The sequence below is a fragment of the Heptranchias perlo genome, chromosome 11 (assembly GCF_035084215.1).
Source record: "Heptranchias perlo isolate sHepPer1 chromosome 11, sHepPer1.hap1, whole genome shotgun sequence".
In the NCBI taxonomy this organism is placed as follows: Eukaryota; Metazoa; Chordata; class Chondrichthyes; order Hexanchiformes; family Hexanchidae; genus Heptranchias; species Heptranchias perlo.
The window spans coordinates 73,624,488-73,648,043 of record NC_090335.1 but is presented as its reverse complement, the minus strand read 5'-3'; the positions used below and the strand labels follow the sequence as shown (position 1 = coordinate 73,648,043).

At 45.9% G+C, this 23,556-nt stretch overlaps 1 protein-coding gene across 1 annotated transcript in view; it reads right to left on the bottom strand.

Moving 5' to 3' along the window:
• The window catches only part of LOC137327487 (neural cell adhesion molecule 2-like), a 1,142,796-nt gene that overhangs the window by 25,013 nt on the left and 1,094,227 nt on the right, over window positions 1-23,556 (bottom strand). The window contains exon 16 of the mRNA XM_067993365.1: window positions 2,332-2,536. Coding sequence (XP_067849466.1) covers window positions 2,332-2,536 — 205 coding nt within the window. The remainder of the gene's footprint in view (window positions 1-2,331; window positions 2,537-23,556) is intronic.

Genomic DNA, 23,556 nt, shown 5'->3' with positions numbered 1-23,556 from the left:
AATCTGCCTCACCCCGCGATCTGCCTCACCTTTCGATCGGCCTGACCCCTTGTTCAACCTCACTCCTCGATTTGCCTCTCCCCTCGATCTGCCCCCTCTCGATCTGCCTTCCCCTCAATCTACTTCTCCTCCTCAATCTGCTTCCCCACCTCCATCTTCTTCCCCCTTCAATCTGCTTCCCCCCTCAATCTGCCTCCCCCCACGATCTGCCTCCCCCTCAATCTGCTTCCCCCCCTCAATCTGCCTCCCCCTTCAATCTGCTTCCCCCCCTCAATCTGCTTCCCCCCCTCAATCTGCCCCCCCCCAACGATCTGCCTCCCTCCCTCAATCTGCCTCCCCTCACCAGTATGCCCCGATCTTTCCCTCCCTCCCTCCTCGCACTCTGAGCCCTCAGCCACCATGGCCAGGTCTTCTCTGATTGCCGGGGACCACCCCTAAGGGTCCCCGGCTATCGCCTTCTACCGCTGGCTTTCCCACCCGGCAGCCTCCCAATCTGGCCGACTGCTGGACGGTAAACGGAGTAAAAAATGATAAGGAGGTCGCGCTGTTAAATGCGGCAGAACCTCCACATTGCCGACATGCTGCGTTTCCCAGCTGCAAACACGACACCCCACCACCCAGCTCCCTCCCCACGTCCCCGAAAATATCGGGGCCAAAGGGTCTCCACCCTTTTTTACTGCACCTTGTGGGATTGACAAGCACAGGCAAAAGGAAATTCTACCCTTCTGTACTTCACTGGGGCCCTGATGGTGAGACACTCCCTTTAATAGGGACCTGATGGTGAGACACTCCCTTTAATAGGGACACCGATGGTGAGACATTCCCTATAATAGAGACCTGATGGTGAGACACTCTCTTCAATAGGGACCTGATGGTGAGACACGCTCTTTAATAGGGACCTGATGGTGAAACTCTCTCTTTAATAGGGACACCGATGGTGAGACACTCCCTTTAATAGCGACCTGATAGTGAGACTCTCTCTTTAATAGGGACCTGATGGTCAGACTCTCTTTAATAGGGACACCGATGGTGAGACTCTCTCTTTAATAGGGACACCGATGGTGAGACTCTCTCTTTAATAGGGACCTGATGGTGAGACTCTCGCTTTAATAGGGACCTGATGGTGAGACTCTCTCTTTAATAGGGACCTGATGGTGAGACTCTCTCTTTAATAGGGACACCGATGGTGAGACTCTCTCTTTAATAGGGACACCGATGGTCAGACTCTCTCTTTAATAGGGACCTGATAGTGAGACTCTCTCTTTAATAGGGACACCGATGGTCAGACTCTCTTTAATAGGGACCTGATGTTGAGACTCTCTCTTTAATAGGGACCTGATGGTGAGACTCTCTCTTTAATAGGGACCTGATGGTGAGACTCTCTCTTTAATAGGGACCTGATGGTGAGACTCTCGCTTTAATAGGGACCTGATGGTGAGACTCTCTCTTTAATAGGGACCTGATAGTGAGACTCTCTCTTTAATAGGGACCTGATGGTGAGACTCTCTCTTTAATAGGGACCTGATGGTGAGACTCTCTCTTTAATAGGGACCTGATGGTGAGACTCTCTCTTTAATAGGGACCTGATGGTGAGACTCTCTCTTTAATAGGGACCTGATGGTGAGACTCTCTCTTTAATAGGGACCTGATGGTGAGACTCTCTCTTTAATAGGGACCTGATGGTGAGACTCTCTCTTTAATAGGGACCTGATGGTGAGACTCTCTCTTTAATAGGGACCTGATGGTGAGACTCTCTCTTTAATAGGGACCTGATGGTGAGACTCTCTCTTTAATAGGGACACCGATGGTCAGACTCTCTCTTTAATAGGGACCTGATGGTGAGACTCTCTCTTTAATAGGGACCTGATGGTGAGACTCCCTCTTTAATAGGGACCTGATGGTGAGACTCTCTCTTTAATAGGGACCTGATGGTCAGACTCTCTCTTTAATAGGGACCTGATGGTCAGACTCTCTCTTTAATAGGGACCTGATGGTCAGACTCTCTCGTTAATAGGGACCTGATAGTGAGACTCCCGCTTTAATAGGGACCTGATGGTGAGACTCTCTCTTTAATAGGGACCTGATAGTGAGACTCTCTCTTTAATAGGGACACCGATGGTCAGACTCTCTCTTTAATAGGGACCTGATGGTGAGACTCTCTCTTTAATAGGGACACCGATGGTCAGACTCTCTTTAATAGGGACCTGATGGTGAGACACTCCCTTTAATAGGGACCTGATGGTGAGACTCTCTCTTTAATAGGGACCTGATGGTGAGACTCTTGCTCATGACACTGCGAGTGCCATATGCACCACTTGCACTCATACTTACAAATAAGCTGCTTTGCCTTCTTCAACATCCTTGGTTTTGGTGCTCGACCCGTTCTTTTTCCCACAAATCCTTGTGGTGATGCACATCAGCAATCCACACTGTTTTGTGAAGAAGCAGCTAATATCAGTGATAACGAGGATTAACAAGAGTGCGGCAACTCCGAGACCAATAACTGCACCAAGGCCTAGACTCCTGAACAGGGTATCTAAAAAGCAAAGAAATATAAAACCAATAAAATATAATCAATATCTGCCCTTATGGGGTTATATCAACTTTTAAGGCTTCCTGTAGTCTCATTAAGCACTTCAGTCATATGGGAAACGTGTTGAACGAATAGCTATTGGTAGTCCGCCAATCAGGAGTGGGGTCGAGCTGGTGCTCCTTTGCTTACCTGCTACGTTTAAAGGTATTCTGTTGACCCTCCCCCAACATGTTATAGGAGCACTGAAGCTACGCAATGGACTTAGAAGGAGTGGGGTGAAACAAGGGGTGGGGGGAAGAAGTCAGAGTGACAATGCATCAATGCCAAGTCCAATGCTCTCCTCCATACTACAAACCCTGAATGTCAACTGTGTCAAATGATATCTTCCGAGGTTGGGTTTAAGACACATTAAGAGGGGCAGAACACTCTGCATCCAACCTGGGTAGTACCTAATGTTGGAGTGCTTGATGCTGAAAGGGAATGGCCAAAGTCTTAAATAGTAAAACAGTAGAATTCCTCACTGCTAACATCCATCCATTTGATCAATATGAAAAGTCATGAATAAATGTAAAGGCAGAATTTTAACTCTCTATTTTACATACCTGCGCTCTGTGCATCACTCATATCTGGCTCCTTTGTTTAGTGGGATATCATCATATATCCTCATGACCTCAGGTGCAGTTCCTGGGTTTGATTGTGTCAGCCATGGCTCAGTGGGTAGCACTCTTATCTCTGAGTCAGTGAGGCATGGATTCCAAATTCCACTCCAGATACTTTAGTACATAATCTAGGCTGACATCTCAGTGCACTACTGAGGGAGTGCTGCATTATCAGAGGTTCTGAGTTTTTGATGAGCTCTCAAACTGAGGTCCCGTCTGCCTGTTCAGATGGATGTTAAAACATCCCATGTAACTATTCAAAGAAGAGCAGGGAGCTCTACCCGATGGCCCAGCCAATATTCCACCATCAGCCCACATCACCACAAAACAAATTAACTGATCATTCATCGCATTTACTTTTGCTGTGTGCACATTGGCTGCCACATTTGCCGAGATTGCAACAGTGCCTGCACATGAAAAATAAAAATAATCCTTTGGATGTGAAGCAAGGTGAAAGTTATTTATTTCTAAATGTTACAGGCCAAATGTGATAAAATCATGCAGCCTCATCTCAGGGAGTGAACAGAAATGAAAATTGAAGTGTGCTTTCAGTTAGAATGGAGCTTAGTCACACAAAAGAATCTTAAGATCAGGATGACATATTGCTGAAAAAATAATCAATGGCAGATTAGGGATGATGTGACTTTTATTAACCCGACTCCCAGCAGAAGCTAAAACCCAATCTGACGGCTGCTGACAATCCTGATGTGAGTTTCACCGCCAACCTCAACCGAACTGACCCATTCCCACCGCCAACCTCAACCGAACTGACCCATTCCCACCGCCAACCTCAACCGAACTGACCCATTCCCACCGCCAACCTCAACCGAACTGACCCATTCCCACCGCCAACCTCAACCGAACTGACCCATTCCCACCGCCAACCTCAACCGAACTGACCCATTCCCACCGCCAACCTCAACCGAACTGACCCATTCCCTCCGCCAACCCCCAAACCCGAACTGACCCATTTCCACCGCCAACCTCAACCGAACTGACCCATTCCCTCCGCCAACCTCAACCGAACTGACCCATTCCCGCCGCCAACCTCAAACCCGAACTGACCCATTCCCACCGCCAACCCCCAAACCCGAACTGACCCATTTCCACCGCCAACCTCAAACCCGAACTGACCCATTCCCACCGCCAACCCCCAAACCCGAACTGACCCATTCCCACCGCCAACCTCAACCGAACTGACCCATTCCCACCGCCAACCTCAACCGAACTGACCCATTCCCACCGCCAACCTCAACCGAACTGACCCATTCCCACCGCCAAACTCAACCGAACTGACCCATTCCCACCGCCAACCTCAACCGAACTGACCCATTCCCACCGCCAACCTCAACCGAACTGACCCATTCCCACCGCCAACCTCAACCGAACTGACCCATTCCCACCGCCAAACTCAACCGAACTGACCCATTCCCACCGCCAACCTCAACCGAACTGACCCATTCCCACCGCCAACCTCAACCGAACTGACCCATTCCCACCGCCAACCTCAACCGAACTGACCCATTCCCACCGCCAACCTCAAACCCGAACTGACCCATTCCCACCGCCAACCTCAACCGAACTGACCCATTCCCACCGCCAACCTCAACCGAACTGACCCATTCCCACCGCCAACCTCAAACCCGAACTGACCCATTCCCACCGCCAACCTCAACCGAACTGACCCATTCCCACCGCCAACCTCAACCGAACTGACCCATTCCCACCGCCAACCTCAACCGAACTGACCCATTCCCACCGCCAACCTCAACCGAACTGACCCATTCCCACCGCCAACCTCAAACCCGAACTGACCCATTCCCACCGCCAACCTCAACCGAACTGACCCATTCCCACCGCCAACCTCAACCGAACTGACCCATTCCCACCGCCAACCTCAAGCCCGAACTGACCCATTCCCACCGCCAACCTCAACCGAACTGACCCATTCCCACCGCGAACCTCAACCGAACTGACCCATTCTCACCGCCAACCCCCAAACCCGAACTGACCCATTCCCACCGCCAACCCCCAAACCCGAACTGACCCATTCCAAAAGCCAACCCCAACCGAACTGACCCATTGCCACTGACAACTCCAAATTAATCCTGCTTCTGCTGTCAATCTTGAGTGTATTAAACATACAGGCAGCCCCTGATCGTACTGCTCCCAATGATGGCCCCTAATCGTAATACTCCGAATGATGGCCCCTGATCGTAATGCTCCCAATGATGACCCCCGATCGTATTGCTCCCAATGATGGCCCCTGATCGTACTGCTCCCAATGATGGCCCCTAATCGTAATACTCCGAATGATGGCCTCTGATCGTAATGCTCCCAATGATGACCCCCGATCGTACTGCTCCCAATGATGGCCCCTGATCGTACTGCTCCCAATGATGGCCCCTGATCGTACTGCTCCCAATGATGACCCCCGATCGTAATGCTCCCAATGATGGCCCCCGATCGGAATGCTCCCAATGATGACCCCCGATCGTAATGCTCCCAATGATGAACCCTGATCGTAATGCTCCCAATGATGGCTCCTGATCGTAATGCTCCCAATGATGGCCCCTGATCGTAATGCTCCCAATGATGGCTCCTGATCGTAATGCTCCCAATGATGACCCCTGATTGTAATGCTCCCAATGATGGCCCCCGATCGTACTGCTCCCAATGATGGCCCCCGATCGTAATGCTCCCAATGATGGCTCCTGATCGTAATGCTCCCAATGATGGCCCCTGATCGTAATGCTCCCAATGATGGCTCCTGATCGTAATGCTCCCAATGATGGCCCCTGATCGTAATGCTCCCAATGATGGCCCCTGATCGTAATGCTCCCAATGATGACCCCTGATCGTACTGCTCCCAATGATGGCCCCCGATCGTACTGCTCCCAATGATGGCCCCTGATCGTAATGCTCCCAATGATGGCCCCTGATCGTAATGCTCCCAATGATGACCCCTGATTGTACTGCTCCCAATGATGGCCCCTGATCGTAATGCTCCCAATGCTGGCCCCTGATCATACTGCTCCCATTGATGGCCCCTGATCGTACTGCTTCCAATGATGGCCCCTGATCGTAATACGCCCAATGATGGCCCCTGATCGTAATGCTCCCAATGCTGGCCCCTGATCGTACTGCTCCCAATGAGGGCCCCCGATCGTACTGCTCCCAATGATGACCCCTGATCGTACTGCTCCCAATGATGACCCCTGATCGTACTGCTCCCAATGATGACCCCTGATCGTACTGCTCCCAATGATGACCCCTGATCGTAATGCTTCCAATGATGGCCCCTGATCGTACTGCTCCCAATGATGACCCCTGATCGTAATGCTCCCAATGATGACCCCTGATCGTAATGCTCCCAATGATGACCCCTGATCGTACTGCTCCCAATGATGACCCCCGATCGTACTGCTCCCAATGATGGCCCCTGATCGTAATGCTCCCAATGATGACCCCTGATCGTAATGCTTCCAATGATGGCCCCTGATCGTACTGCTCCCAATGATGACCCCTGATCGTAATGCTCCCAATGATGACCCCTGATCGTACTGCTCCCAATGATGACCCCCGATCGTACTGCTCCCAATGATGGCCCCTGATTGTAATACTCCCAATGATGACCCCTGATCGTACCGCTCCCAATGATGGCCCCTGATCGTAATGCTCCCAATGATGGCCCCTGATCGTAATGCTTCCAATGATGACCCTTGATCGTAATGCTTCCAATGATGACCCCTGATCGTAATGCTCCCAATGATGACCCCTGATCGTAATGCTCCCAATGATGACCCCTGATCGTAATGCTCCCAATGATGGCCCCTGATCGTAATGCTTCCAATGATGACCCCTGATCGTAATGCTTCCAATGATGACCCCTGATCGTAATGCTCCCAATGATGACCCCTGATCGTAATGCTCCCAATGATGACCCCTGATCGTAATGCTCCCAATGATGACCCCTGATCGTACTGCTCCCAATGATGACCCCCGATCGTACTGCTCCCAATGATGACCCCTGATTGTAATGCTCCCAATGATGACCCCTGATCGTACCGCTCCCAATGATGGCCCCTGATCGTAATGCTCCCAATGATGGCCCCTGATCGTAATGCTTCCAATGATGACCCCTGATCGTAATGCTTCCAATGATGACCCCTGATCGTAATGCTCCCAATGATGACCCCTGATCGTAATGCTCCCAATGATGACCCCTGAGCGTAATGCTTCCAATGATGACCCCTGATTGTAATGCTTCCAATGATGACCCCTGATCGTAATGCTCCCAATGATGCCCCCTGGTCGTAATGCTTCCAATGATGGCCCCTGATCGTACTGCTCCCAATGATGACCCCTGATCGTAATGCTCCCAATGATGACCCCTGATCGTAATGCTCCCAATGATGACCCCTGATCGTACTGCTCCCAATGATGACCCCCGATCGTACTGCTCCCAATGATGGCCCCTGATTGTAATGCTCCCAATGATGACCCCTGATCGTACCGCTCCCAATGATGGCCCCTGATCGTAATGCTCCCAATGATGGCCCCTGATCGTACAGCTCCCAATGATGGCCCCCGATCGTACTGCTCCCAATGATGACCCCTGATCGTACTGCTCCAAATGATGACCCCCGATCGTAATGCTCCCAATGATGGCCCCTGATCGTAATGCTCCCAATGATGGCCCCTGATCGTACAGCTCCCAATGATGGCCCCCGATCGTACTGCTCCCAATGATGACCCCTGATCGTACTGCTCCAAATGATGACCCCCGATCGTAATGCTCCCAATGATGGCCCCTGATCGTAATGCTCGCAATGATGAACCTTGATCGTACTGCTCCCAATGATGGCCCCTGATCGTACTGCTCCCAATGATGGCCCCCGATCGTAATGCTCCCAATGATGAGCCCCGATCGTAATGATCCCAATGATGAACCCTGATCGTAATGCTCCCAATGATGAACCCTGATCGTACTGCTCCCAATGATGGCCCCTGATCGTAATGCTCCCAATGGCAGGACCTAATTGTTTAACTACCAATGGTAGTCCCTGATTGTATTGCTCACAATCATACTTTAACTGATTGGTAGCTGCTTGAGAGATATTGAATGAACACTATCACAGGAGCGTGGTGTTGAGTGGCTTTCTGTCAATCCTGTTGTGATATTCACGTCGGGCGATAGAGGCTGATGTCGAGTTGTGAGCAGCCTCCATTTTAATTTCCAATATACAGCAAAAAAGGAAAACACACCATTCAGATCTTTGAGGTATTGAAACTACTCTGGACAAATATCAGCTTAACCAGTTTGTATGCAATTCATTTGTTTATTATTCTAATGAAAACAATAGCCTCAAAGAGGTTCATATACTAATATTTGTACAGTGTAAATTCAAGCATGTTCTTTGCTGAGATCTATTTCTTTGATGGATCCTAGTGACAAAGTGACTGGGTCTGGACTTTGGCCACAGGCTTCTCATTCACTTTTGGATCATGATGAAATTCAATGACCTGGGAAAGCTCAGAGCCGAATAACCCAAGTGCTTATCCTATCAAGTTTCCACCTTGTGTGTCTTACAGCAAAGAGCCGAACATGATGGGTTGCTCGGGAAAGCCAGTTTGAGTCACTTCCCCATAGTTCCAGTCCCAAGCGAATGGTGATGGATCCGAGCACTTATTAATAATGCACACCATCAAATTGATTTGTGCACAGCAAAGGCAGAGCAAATTGTGGTCTGATTCCTTAGGTAATAAGGACTCAGATGTTCTCCGAGAATAAAAATCGAATGCTTGCATCTGTTTGTGACAGACAGTGACAGAGTGATGTCCCCTGTTTAATGGCATTGTTTGCATTACTTTAACGGGTGTTTGCTGTGTTGTTATTAGTGTCGGGGGTGGTAAGGGAAGGTTGAAGAGCAGATGCCATTGTTTCTCAATACTATTAGACTGCATCGTATTCCAATCAAAAACTTGAGCAATGCTGCTTCTTCCGATTGTAAATCTCCTTCAGAAACCAGGAGCCAGATCTCTCAGAGAAGCTCACTCACTAAAGGCATCATATAATTGAGGCAAACAGATCAAAAGGTACCAAGTTTGACTCATCTCCTGACTCCCCAAAGCCTCTCCGCCACCTACAAGGCACAAGTCAGGAGTGTGATGGAATACTCTCCACTTGCCTGGACGAGTGCAGCTCCAACAACACTTAAGAAGTTCGACACCATCGACAGGATAAAGCAGCCCGCTTGATCAGCAGCCCATCCACTACCTTAAACATTCACTCCTTCCATCACCGGCGCACCGTAGGTGCAGTGTGCACTATTTACAGGATGCACTGCAGCAACTCACCAAGGCTTCTTCAAAAGCACCTCCCAAACCTACAAGCTCCACCACCTCGAAGGACAAGGGCAGTAGGTGCATGGGAACACCATCACCTCCAAGTTCCCCTTCAAGTCACACACCATCCTGACATGGACATATATTGTCTTTCCTTCATTGTCGCTGGGTCAAAATCCTGGAACTCCCTACCTAACAGCATTGTGGGAGAACCTTCACCACATGGACTGCAGCGGTTCAAGAAGGCAGCTCACCACCATCTTCTCAAGGGCAACTAGGGATGGGCAATAAATGGCGGCCTTGCCAATGGTGACCATATCCCAAGAATGAATAAAAAAATACATAGAGGAAAGAATTCCTCTAGTCGCTAAATGTAGAGACTTTGGTTTAGATGTCAGCCATGGTTCAGGTATTAGCACTCCCACCTCTGAGTCAGAAAGTTGTGGGTTCAAGTCCCACTCCAGAGACTTCAGCACAAAATACAGGCTCTGACTTCATTGCAGTACTGAGGGAGCGCTGCACTGTGAGAGGTGCCATCTTTTAGATGAGACGTTAGACTGAGGCCCTGTCTGCCCTCACAGGTGGATGTAAAAGACCCCATGGCACCATTTCGAAGAAGAGCTGGGGAATTCTCGCCGGTGTCCTGGTCAACATTTATGCCTCAAACAACGTTACTAAAACAGATTATCTATTTTTAAAATGTTTTTCATTCGTTCATGGGATGTGGGCGTCGCTGGTGAGACTGGCATTTATTGCCCATCCCTAATTGCCCTTGAGAAGGTGGTGGTGAGCCGCCTTCTTGAACCGCTGCAGTCCGTGTGGTGAAGGTTTTCCCACAGTGCTGTTCGGTAGAGAGTTCCAGGATTTTGACCCAGCGACAATGAAGGAACGGCGATATATTTCCAAGTCGGGATGGACTTGGAGGGGAACGTGCAGGTGGTGTTGTTCCCATGTGCCTGTTGCTCTTTTCCTTCTAGGTGGTAGAGGTCGCGGGTTTGGGAGGTGCTGTCGAAGAAGCCTTGGCGAGTTGCTGTAGTGCATCCTGTGGATGGTACACACTGCAGCCACAGTGTGCCGGTGGTGAAGGGAGTGAATGTTTCGGGTGGTGGATGGGGTGCCAATCAAGCGGGCTGCTTTGTCCTGAATGGTGTCGAGCTTCCTGAGTGTTGTTGGAGCTGCACTCATCCAGGCAAGTGGAGAGTATTCCATCGCACTCCTGACTTGTGCCTTGTAGATGGTGGAAAGGCTTTGGGGAGTCAGGAGGTGAGTCACTCGCCACAGAATACCCAGCCTCTGACCTGCTCTTGTAGCCACAGTATTTATATGGCTGGTCCAGTTAAGTTTCTGGTCAATGGTGACCCCCAGGATGTTGATGGTGGGGGATTCGGCGATGGTAAAGCTTTTGAATGTCAAGGGGAGGTGGTTAGACTCTCTCTTGTTGGAGATGGTCATTGCCTGGCACTTGTCTGGCGTGAATGTTACTTGCCACTTATCAGCCCAAGCCTGGATGTTGTCCAGATCTTGCTGCATGCGGGCTCGGACTGCTTCATTATCTGAGGGGTTGCGAATGGAACTGAACATTGTGCAATCATCTGCGAACATCCCCATTTCTGACCTTATGATGGAGGGAAGGTCTTTGATGAAGCAGCTGAAGATGGTTGGGCCTAGGACACTGCCTTGAGGAACTCCTGCAGCAATGTCCTGGGGCTGAGATGATTGGCCTCCAACAACCACTACCATCTTCCTTTGTGCCAGGTATGACTCCAGCCACTGGAGAGTTTTCCCCATGATTCCTATTGATTTCAATTTTACTAGGGCTCCTTGGTGCCACACTCGGTCAAATGCTGCCTTGATGTCTGGCCATTATCATATTGTTGTTTGCTGTGCGCAAATGGGCTGCTGCATTTCCTACATTACAACAGTGACTACATTCCAGAAGTACTTCATTGGCTGTAAAGCACTTTGGGAAGTCCTGAGGGGGTTGTGAAAGGTGCTGTATAAATGCAAGTTCTTTCTTTTTAGTAAACACCTTTTGGAATACATTTCCAATGTAGGTGTGCAAAGCAAGCAAAGCAATTCATCCCCCATTGCCTTTCCTGCACATAATGGTAATGAACATATGCACTGGGGAACTGTAGATATTGTACTGAGATGTTCGTTTGTATTCCAGCCGAATGACTGAGGAAAGTTTTCAACCATGCTTATTCAAACTTCAATAGCTTTGACGGCTTGCAATCGCCTAGTTACATGCAGACCATACCCTAGCTGTATAATTTCAATCAATAATATACTGTTCATATATACTATCTTATTTATAGTACATACTGGCTGTTGTTGTATTCTGAACACCAACTTCACTTTTATCATAAGTTGATAATCACGTTTAAATGTTTTTTTCTCAGCAAATTGATTGGTTTGTGGGATCAGGCCGTGAGCTTGACTTGATGTCGATGGTGCAGCCTTAGCTTAATTGGACGGCTGTGGGGGTGACACGAGCTGCTAAGGTCTGCATCTGCCTCAAGGAGAGACCACATCTGCCTCAAACCACTTGGATATTCACTGGAGTACCGGAGACATTCACATCTGTTGCAGTTCAGAACCCTGCAGCACAGGCCTGAAATAATATCAGTGCTGCCAGTACATCCAAGGCAATGAATGTGTTTGTTTTAACCTCGTCAGATTTTTTTTTTTTGTGCTCGTTAAGATGAGGGATGTCAGTTCTGGGGATTGGAATAAATTTTAGATTTTTGGCAATGTCGCTTGGAGCGGTCACAGGCGGCAGGTGTGAGAATCGGAAAAATGTCACACTTGCTGCAATGTGAGAGAGCAATCCAGTACCATTATCCAGCATGCTTTGGGAAATAGGCCAACTGAGGGCGGCAAAGGCTCATGGGTGTGTTTGTGACTTAAAACTGCAAACAAAGCTTTTGGAAAACAGCAGACTTGTTGCTTTCATGATAACAGGGGTGTGTTATCAGCTTCAAGATCTGAAAAGTCTTGTGATGAAATGGCCTTGTGGGTTGTACCCATCCATTGTCTGGTGGAAGAGGTAAGAATTAGGGACAACATCTATATGAAAGAACGATGGTGTCACGCAAGTGCACTAGAAAGGATGAAAGTGGGTGGGGATGGTGTACAAACCCAATATAAGAACAGCCAAAGACTCCAGTTAGTTAGAATTCTCAAAACTCTGTGACATGGGTGCTGATAGAAGACTGATTACCTTCTCCTGGCACAGCTATTAAGGTTGTATTGTTGAGGCAAACCTATGCATGTCTTCTATCATTGCATGTATTGCTTTAAACCTATGTATGTCTTCTATCATTGCTTGTATTGCTTTAAACCTATGTATGTCTTCTATCATTGCTTGTATTGCTTTAAACCTATGTATGTCTTATATCATTGCTTGTATTGCTTTAAACCTATGCATGTCTTATATCATTGCATGTATTGTTTTAAACCTATGTATGTCTTATATCATTGCATGTATTGTTTTAAACCTATGTATTGCTTTAAACCTCTGTATGTCTTCTATCATTGCATGTATTGCTTTAAACCTATGTATTGCTTTAAAGCTATGTATGTCTTATATCATTGCTGGTAAATTGTAGTTGCATTTATGTTTAACAGGGTTAAGTAAAACTATCTCTTTCAAGTTCAGTGGCTTGGACTATTTATTTAAGAAATACTGAGTGGAGGAGTAAGATTTAAACAACTCTTACTCATTAAAATCACTCACATGCAGCAAAGGATTATTCTGACGTTGATGCTGAGGATCCTTCTCTCTTGCTGCTCTGTTTAATTTCTCTCCCTCCCTGATTACTTGTACTGTTTTTACCCTCATCAGTCTCTCCCTCGGTTTGGTGTTAAAGCTGAGGGGAGATGAAAGTGGTTTAAGTGGGTCCCATGCATGGAGCAAAAAGATAGGAACATAGTAATTACTAATCGAAAAAAGACCACCTAATTCACCTTCTACCACCCTGGTAGTCGCATAAAACAACGATAATGGAGTTGTTGACTAATTATAGCAATCAATCTTTATCAATTAGTCTACAACAGACCCAGACATGAAATGAGGAAAACCCCCAGTGATGGAGAGATTTGGGAGCCGTAGGTCCAAAGTCACCTTTCAATTCCAAGCATTGCTACATTTACCACATGTCATATCTCAAATTGCTCATATACTGTTTCCTAAAATATTATTTTCTGAAAGAATCCTATCTAATTTGGCCAAGATCGACGGGCTGTTTTCCTTAAACCATTTAATCTTACTGCTTTCTTAGTTTTTTTGTGAACATTTTGCTCATCGAGTTGAGGAATGTTAGTACTGTTCAATGGAACACTTCCCATTTTGTGCAACCAATGTCAGCATCAAGTGATCTCAGGTCAGGTATAGCATGGTTAGGTGTTGGCTAAATCTCCCTCTACATTGCCATGTAACATGAATTAGTCCTAAACCCTACTGCATCAGTGGGGCATTTTTCCATTGCTTACGCCAACCAACCATTTCCTCTCTGAGACAGATTGAAATTCGGTGCCAATTAGCAGCAAATTAGGGACAGTTCTGTAATGTGGACACATACCCACTCAGAACCAGGTTAAGACATCCACAACTGATTTCACATAACCCTTCTCAGCTATGAGGCACAGTTGGTCTTTAAAACAGAGTCTATGAGGGCGATGTCGTGATTCATTACTCCAAATCATGGGTAGTTATAGAATCATATAGCACAGAAGGAGACCGTTCGGCCCTTTGTGCCAGTGAAAGAGCTTTCTTTGAAAGAGCTATCCAAGCAGTCCCACTCCCCTGCTATTTCCCCATAGCCCTGAAATATTTCCCCTTTAAGTATTTATCCGATTCCCTTTTGAAAGTTCCTATTGAATCTGCTTCCACCGCCCTTCCAGGCAGAGCATTTCAGATCATTACAACTCGTTGAGTAAAAAAAATTCTCCTCGTCGCCTCGCTGGTTCTTTTGCCAATTAACTTAAATCTGTGTCCTTTGGTTACCGACCCTCCTGCCAGTGGGAACAGTTTCTCCCTATCTGCTCTATCAAAACCCCTCATAATTTTGAACAGCTCTATTAAATCTCCCTTAAACCTTCTCTGTTCCAAGGAGAACAACCCCAGCTTCTCCAGTCTCTCCACATAACTGAAGTCCCTCATCCCTGGTATCATCCTGGTAAACCTCCTCCGCACCCTCTCCAAGTCGTGGGCTTACAGCCCGTGAGTTTCCATTCGTTGATTTTAATAGAGACAAAATCATGGGCTCGTGATCTGTTGACGAGATCCTTGTGAGAGTTCATTACTCACTGGCAGTGCCAGATCCCAGAATCATCCCTTACATACAAGAACCAAAACCCTTGTCCTGTTTAAAAGGAGCCCTGAGCTTTTCAGCAGCTGAATGTGCATCTGCTCCCTTACCTTTTCAATGAATACTATTTGTCACATTTTGCTGTTTACAGATTTGGCCCATTGCCCTCGGTGAGGTGGATTAAGTCATTTACAATGGCTGTCTCAGTAATTCACCTGTCTATTCAGCAATTGCCTGCAAATGTTTGATAGTCAGATTTCCTTGTAGAGCTCATTTTGTATCATGTAAAGAATGCAAAATGTTGATCCTTGAATAATGACTTTTTAATTTAATGATTGAGGAGGATATAACTTGCAAGTGGAGTTGTCAGGAGTGAGTTATGGAAAGATTTATTAATCATTAGTTAATGATGATAATTCATGACTAGATGCTCCACACTCTGAATCATAAGAAGAAAGAAACAACCGCACCTTTAGTAGATTGAGACACCCTAACGTGCTTGGGGTTGAGAAGAGGTCGGTGGGGGGGACAAATCAGGGCTGGAATTAGGAGAGGTTTTGGGGAGGTGACTGAAGGCATAATTGTAAAAGAGGGATGAAGGAGGTTCTTGAAGGTGGGGAAGAGATGTAACAAGGCAGAGGGAGTCATGGAGAGAGTAGAAAGAGAGTTCCAGAACGCAAGATAGGAGCAGAATAACATGATACATTAGTAAATCCCAAACAGTGCCAGTGCAACTTTAGGGGCTGAGTAGAACAGTTGGCCATTGCATCGGCTCTAAGTAACTGTGCCCTGAAATGAGTCTCTTCAAATATTAGCATCAATGCGTTCACGTGAAATTCCTCTGTCCACTATCTAATGGAGGTGTTCAGTGGTTTAATTTATGTGGGTTGGCACCTCTGTTATCACAGAGGACGAAGGCACCTCACTTTCACTAAATGCATCATTGCTTTTCGGTCTGTGTTTCCTTTCCGTGACTTACATAAGAACATAAGAAATAGGAGCAGGAGTAGGCCATACGGCCCCTCGAGCCTGCTCCGCCATTCAATACAATCATGGCTGATCTTTGGCCTCAACTCCACTTTCCTGCCTGAACCCCATATCCCTTGATTTCCCTAGGGTCCAAAAATCTATCTATCTTGACTTAATCTATCTATCTCAGCCTCACATTACGGTTTACCATCGGAAGAGCGGCCAAACTCAAAAAATGTAAATGGTACAAATACACAAATATAAAGTAAACAATAACAGATGGAAAACCCTGCTTATCCCCGTACCCAAGTTCTCAATATGTGCTCCACTCTCGCCTCTGAGTCAGAAGGTTTTGGGTTCAAGTCCCACTTCAGAGATTTGAGCGCAAATTCTAGGTTGACACTTCCAGTGCAGTACTGAGGGAGTGCTGCTCTGTCAGAGGTGCCGTCCTTCGGAAGAGATGTTATGTTGAGTGTATGCAAGACTGAGATCGATAGAATTTTGGACACTAAGGGAATCAAGGGATATGCGGATAGGGTGGGAAAGTGGAGCTGAGGTAGAAGATCAGCCATGATCTTATTGAATGGCGGAGCGGGCTCGAGGGGCTGTAAGGCCTACTCCTGCTCCTATTTCTTATGTTCTTAAACTGGGGCCCCATCTGCCCTTTCGGGTGGACGGAAAAGATCCCATGGCACTATTTTGAAAAAGAGCAGGGGAGTTCTCCTCGGTGTCCTGGGCCAATATTTATCCTATTTATCCCTCAATCGACATCACTAAAACAGATTATCTGGTCATTATCACAATGCTGTTTGTGGGATCTTGCTGTGTGCAAACTCGCTGCTGCATTTCCTACATTACAACAGTGACTACACTTCAAAAGTACTTCATTGGCTGTAAAATGCTTTGGGACGTCACGAGATCATGAAAGGCGCTGTATAAAAGCAAGCTCTTTCTTTCCTGCACTCGAAGTTCATCACTGTGAGCACAAATCTGTAAAGAAGCCAGTTAAGAAATCACTTGCAGGTGTTGATTAGTGTAAATCTGGGTAACTGCAGAGTAAAGCTCCCTGAATTCTACCCTGACAATCTTGCTTGGCACCAATCGCAGAAAAGCACCAAATACTGTACCAGGGTGTATCTTTACACTTTCCCTCAGTAGCCATTCTAACATCCACTCTTTCCACCATCGCCATACCATGGCTGCAGTGTCTACTATCTCCAAGGCTTCTTCGACAGCACCTCCCAAACATCCCACCTCCATCATCAAGAAGGACAAAGGCAGCAGATGCATGGGAACACCATCACCTCTAAGCTCCCCTCCAAGTCACACACCATCCAGTTTTGGACATATATCGGCCGTTCCTTCATCGTCGCTGGGTCAAAATTCTGGAACTCCCTGCCTAACTGCATTGTAGGAGCACCTTCACCACACGTACTGCAGCGGTTCAAGAAGAAGGCCCACCACCACCTTCTCAAGGGGCAACTAGGGATGGGCAATAAATGCCGGCTGTGACATACTGAGAATGCAAAAAAACTGCCAACTTTTTGCTACTTCATGCCACATTATGAACCATATTGTGCAGTGGGACTACAGCTACTAGGAACTGGGTTGAGACTACCCCAAATTAATTTCATAGGCAGCAGCACAGAGATGGTTTTCATGTCAAAAGTTTGGGCTTTGTTCAGACCCAAAAGTAAAAGGACCTTGTGCTAACCCACCCTGCCACTTATAATGCTGTTGATAACTTTCAACTGACTGTAAAATCATGTCCAAGATATTTCTTTGCAGAGCATCAATTTTCTATTGATATTTTAATTCAATTGGAATGTGCACTGATGGATTTTTGAGTCTTTGGTGTTGCAAGCTTTAGCTTCGGGAGGTCGAGCCAATCGAGCTCGTACCCAAGACGTGCGTGTTTACCGTTGAGGCAGGCTGGGGCAGGCGAACCTGTTTCTGTAGCTCTGGTACTGGCGGCAAGAAGGCTCATGGGGATGGGTCGGGAGTGACCTGCCCTCAGATCCCCTTCCTTTCTGTACTGTGGGAAAGCACCTGCGTAGGAAATTTGTCAAAAAACACACGTACAAGCCAATGAACGAATCCACTGTGCCACCCAGTCCATGCCACTGCTGAATGATCTCAGAGGCCCGCTCGTCAAGATGAGGGGTGTCAGTGCTGGGGGATGGAGTCCCCTCCATATTAGGCACAACCAGTGTTTGCATCAAACGCTCCCGTACTCTGCCTCACCAACGTGCCTCAGCCCCAAAACTCACCCACTACTGCATTAGTGTGACACTTATCCATTTTCCACTCCATTACCCAACACTCACATCTCTCACCGTGATTGGAATGGATTCGAGCCCAGGTCCCAGAGTCGAAATGCCCAGCGGCTTTCAACCGCTGCCTTGAACAATTTGAAAATAAAATTAAACACGTTCCAGCTGAGGGAAATGTTATTCATAAACATTTTGAGTCAAAACACAATTACTTCTCGCTGCATTTGTTTCTCATTTACATGGTTGACAAAGGCTGAGAGAGAAAGAAAGGAAAATGATCAAATTGAGGTCCTTATTCATTGGAATAATATTCTTTCAATTTGAAACTCACGATCCTTTGGGTATTCAATACCAAAAAGCCTTCTAATTATATTTCCATCACTCAAAAAAAAACTCAATTTAGCAGCAGCTGAAAGGCGATGCACATGTTTAATAAATAAATTGACATTGAATTTGTCAGAAATAAAGTACTTCAACACTTTGACTCATAAAACATTAATTACTATTGACATCTACTCAATGGGAGCCCTTAATGTGTTGCAAGATGTTGAATAGCAAAATACAGGAATGAAATGCTTCTCCGCTCCTTCTGTTTTTGCTAATTAAGCAGATCTGTTGGAAGGTTTGTGTTTCAGCATTCGTACTGTTTTTTTTTTAGCAGGGTAAGGATTGTACACTAGTTAGGCCCTAGCTCGAATATTGTGGCCAATTCTGGGCATCACACTTTAGAAAGGAACGTCAAGGCCTTGGAGTGGGTGCAGAGGAGGTCTACTAGAGTGGTACCAGGGATGAGCGGGTTTCAGTTATCTGGAGAGATGAGACAAGCTGGGATTGTTCTCCTTAGATCAGAGAAGGTTAAGGGGAGGTTTAATGGAGGTGTTCGAAATTATGAGGGGTTTTGAGAGAGTAGATAGGGAGGAACTGTTTTCCACTGGCAGGAGGGTCGGTAATCAGAGGACACAGACTTAAAATAATTGGCAAAAAAGCCAGAGGGATGATGAGGAGAAATGTTCTTTACACAACGAGTTGTTATGATCCGGAATGCACTGCCTGAACGGGTGGTGGAAGTAACTTTTGAAAGGGAATTGGATATATACTTAAAAAGGGAAAATTTGCAGGGCTATGGGGGAAGAGCGGGGGAAAGGGATTAATTGGACAGCTCTTTCATAGAGCCGGCACAGGCACGATGGGCCGAATGGCCTCTTTCAATGCTGTCTGATTCAATGAAGTGCTTCTCTTTCCGTCTTCTCTAATTATTAAGCAAATCTGTAGGAAGGTTTGTGTCTCAGCATTGGTAAAAGAGGGCCTGTTTATTCAGCAGGGTAAGGACTGCACACTCGGTGTAATTCTCCCACTGTCTGCAGGGAGCCTCGCCCACCTTGAGGCCCTTGCAGTGAATACTGGTTCACTGAATTCCTATGTGAGAGTTGATCCTTTTTTATGGCTGAGGCGGAGGTTACCTTGTACAATAGGACAGTACTGTATAACATTAATCGGGGCCAGAATGGTCTCCTAGACTAGTTTTGATCATCTGAAGGGGTCAGAGAGGAATTTTTCAGATTTTATTTCCTTAACTGGCCTGGGTTTTTAAATCTGTTTTTTCGCCACTCCCAGGAGATCACATGGTTTTTGGGTGGGCTGGGGAGTGTATATATTGTGATGAACAAGGCATCGACATCGTGTGGCACAGGCTGGATGGACCAGAAGGACCTTTTCCTGTCCATAATTGTCGTATGTTCGTATGTGACAGGAAGAGGAGATTTTAATGGGAAGTGACACCACATTGCCTCGATGGACAAATCTATTGCTTGTCGGTTTAAGAGGAATATTAAGAGTTCTGGTTGTTCATGTGAGTAACTGTGATAGAAAGAAAGAAAAATGATAGATCGCAAATCATTTCTTTTATTCAAGAATAATTAAGGTACTTAAAATATAATCCCTTTACCAAGATAAAGATAAAGTGTGTGAGGCTCAAATAAGCGTTCTTTATACAAACGCACAGAGTATAAGAAACAAAATGAATTAATTGCAGGCGCAAGTTCAGCTTAGAAGGTACGACATTGTAGCCATTACCGAGACATGGCTGCAAGACGGTCAGGACTGGGATCTGAATATACCAGGTTATAAGGTCTACAGGAAGTATCGGGAAACTGGTAGAGGGGGAGGAGTAGTCTTAGTGATTAAGGGTGAAATTACTTCAATGATAAGAGAGGATATAACGAGAGGTAAGCAGGCAGTGGAGAATTAAGAAATAGAAAAGGATTTAAGACAGTAGTGGGAGTTGTGTATAGGTCCCCTGGTAGCAGCTGTGAAGTTGCAGAATGCATAAATGCAGAGATTAGACCAGCATGTAGCAAAGGCAGAGTGGTCTTAATGGGGGATTTTAACTTTCATATAGATTGGGATAAGCAGATGAGCTCATGTCAGAAACGTAGCGAATTTCTTGAGTGTGTTCCGGACAACTTTCCACAACAGTAGGTCCTAGAAACAACAAGGGTTAGATTTACTAATGAGTAATGAGCCAGATTTAGTTAACGGCCTAACGGTGCATGAACATTTATCTGATAGCGATCATAATATGATTGAGTTCAATGTTCTGTTTGAAAGGGGGAAATCCGTAACACCTACTAAGATTCTAAATTTAGGTAAGGCCGACTTCAATGGGATGAGACAGAGACTGTCCACAGTAAACTAGACAAATCTGTTAATGGGTAAAACGACAGAAGATCAGTGGGAGGTGTTCAAAAATGAATTTAACGTGAATCAGAACCGGTTTATACCTCTAAGGGGCAAGAGCTCTATTTGCCAATAAAAAAAGCCATGGATGACAAAAGAGGTAAGGGACAACATAAAACTAAAAGAAAAAGCAAACAAAAATGCAAAAAATAGCACAGATCCTGGCGACTGGGAGAGATACAAAGAACAGCAAAGGGTAACAAAACAGATAGTAAGAGCTACAAAAAGGGAGTATGAAAAGAAACTTGCAAGGGATATCAAAATCAACACAAAAAATGTTTACAATTAATTTAGGAAAAATAAGGTGGTCAAGAGCAATGTGGGCCTCTTAAAAACTCTAACCCTTAATGTTGATATTGTAAACGAAAATAAGGAAATGGCGGACATGTTAAATAATTACTTTGCATCAGTATTTACAGTAGAGAAAGAGGATAGCATGCCAGACACCCCAAGGAAACTAATTTTGAATCAGGGACAGGGACTCACCATAATTAACGTAAGCAAATTAACAGTAATGAAGAAAATAATGGCACTAAAGAGTGACAAATGGCCAGGGCCAGATGGTTTCCACCCTAGGATTTTAAAGGAAGTAGGTGAGAACATTGCAGATGCCCTAACTATAATCTTTCAAAGTTCTCCTGATTCAGGAACCGTTCCTTTAGATTGGAAAATTGCATATGTCACTCCGCTATTTAATAGAAGTGAGACAGGGAAAACAAGGAATTATAGACCAGTCAGCCAAACATCTGTTGTCAGGAAATTACTAGAATCTATACTTAAGGATAGAGTGACTGAACACTTTGAACATTTTCAGCTGATCAGAGAGAGCCAGCATGGATTTGTAAAGGGCAGGTCATGCCTGATGAACCTGATTGAACTTTTTGAAGTGGTGACTAAAGTAGTGGACAGGGGAATGTCTATGGAAGTTGTTCATATGGATTTCCAGAAGGCATTCTAAAGGCCCTCATATGAGATGGTTAGCTAAAGTTGAAGCTCATGGAATTGAGGGCAAATTATTGACCTGGATGGGAAATTGGCTGAGCAGCTGGAGACAGAGAGTAGGGATAATGGGCAGGTACTCAAATTGGCAGGATGTGACTAGTGGTGTCCCACAGGGATCTGTGTTGGGGCCTCAACTATTCACTGTATTTATTAACGACTTAGATGATGGGATAGAGAGCCACATAACCAAGTTTGCCAATGACACAACGGTAGACAGCAGCATAAGCAGTACAGATGGAAGCATAAAATTACAGAGAGATATTAATAGATTAAGTGAATGGGCAAAACTGTGGCAAATGGATTTCAATGTAGGCACATGTGAGGTCATCCACTTTGGACCTAAAAAGGATAGGTCAGAGTACTTTCTAAATGGTGAAAAGCTCAAAACAGTGGAGGTCCAAAGAGACTTAGAGGTCCATGTATATAGATCATTAAAATGTCATGGGCATGTACAGAAAATAATCAAAAAGGCGACCAGGGGGTAGAAATTATGATACAGCTATTCAAAGCCCTGGTTAGACCACACCTGGAGTACTGTGTTCAGTTCTGGGCACCGCACCTTAGGAAGGATATATTGGCCTTGGAGGGAGTGCAGTGTAGATTTACTAGAATGATACCTGGACTCCAAGGGTTAAATTACGAGGAGAGTTTACACAAACTAGGGTTGTAGTCCCTGAAATTTAGAAGATTAGGGGGTGATTTGATCGAAGTTTTCAAGATATTAAGGGGAGCTGATAAGGTAGATAGAAAGAAACTATTTTCGCTGGTTTGGGAGCCTAGGACTAGGGGACATAGCCTAAAAATTAGAGTCAGGATTTTCAGGAGTGAAGTTAGGAAACACTTCATCACGCAAAGGGTGGTAGAAGTTTGGAACGTTCTTCTGCAAACGGCAGTTGACGCTATCTCAATCGTTAATTTTAAATCTGAGATTGATAGATTTTGTTAACCTAAGGTATTAAGGGATATGGGGCTAAGGCGAGTATATGGAGTTAGGTCACAGATCAGCCATGATCTCACTGAATGGTGGAACAGGCTCGAGGGGCTAAATGGCCTACTCCTGTTCCTATGTTCCTAGAAAACTTTCATGCATAAATTAACAAATGAAGAATGCACAGATGATGACAATATAACAAAAATCTTGCAGTTTCACTCTGCTGTAATTGCGTTTTTAATCTCATCATTGCCTAACTTTGTACATCATCACCTTATGAAGTAAGAAAACACTTTCTCCCACAAAGAGTAGTCGAAATCTGGAATTCTCGCCCCCAAAAGGCTGTGGATGCTGGGGGACAATTGGAGCTTTCAAGACTGATGGATGGATTTTTTGTTGGGTAAGGGGGTCAAGGGATATGCAGCAAAGGCAGGAAAATGGAGTTGAGGTGCAGATCAGCCATGATCTAATTGAATGGCGGAACATGCTCGAGGGGCCGAATGGCCTCCTCCTGCTGTTAATGTTAATATGTTACTTTCCTATAGGTTGGGCCCAGATCAGCACCAACCAGCTTTGGAGAAGAGTGCCAATTTAGAGCATGACATACCGGAATGCCAAAAATTTACTGCAAGAGTGGGAGCAGGCTATGGTGTGGGGATGAAAACATGGAACGGAAAATTCTGCTGCTGTGGTTTTAAGAGTTGTGCTTCCCCTCCCCCAATTTTCTCCCTTACTCTCTCGAAGATATTGACTCTTGCTGGGATCTGGTTCCACAAGTGCTGGAAGTCCTCCC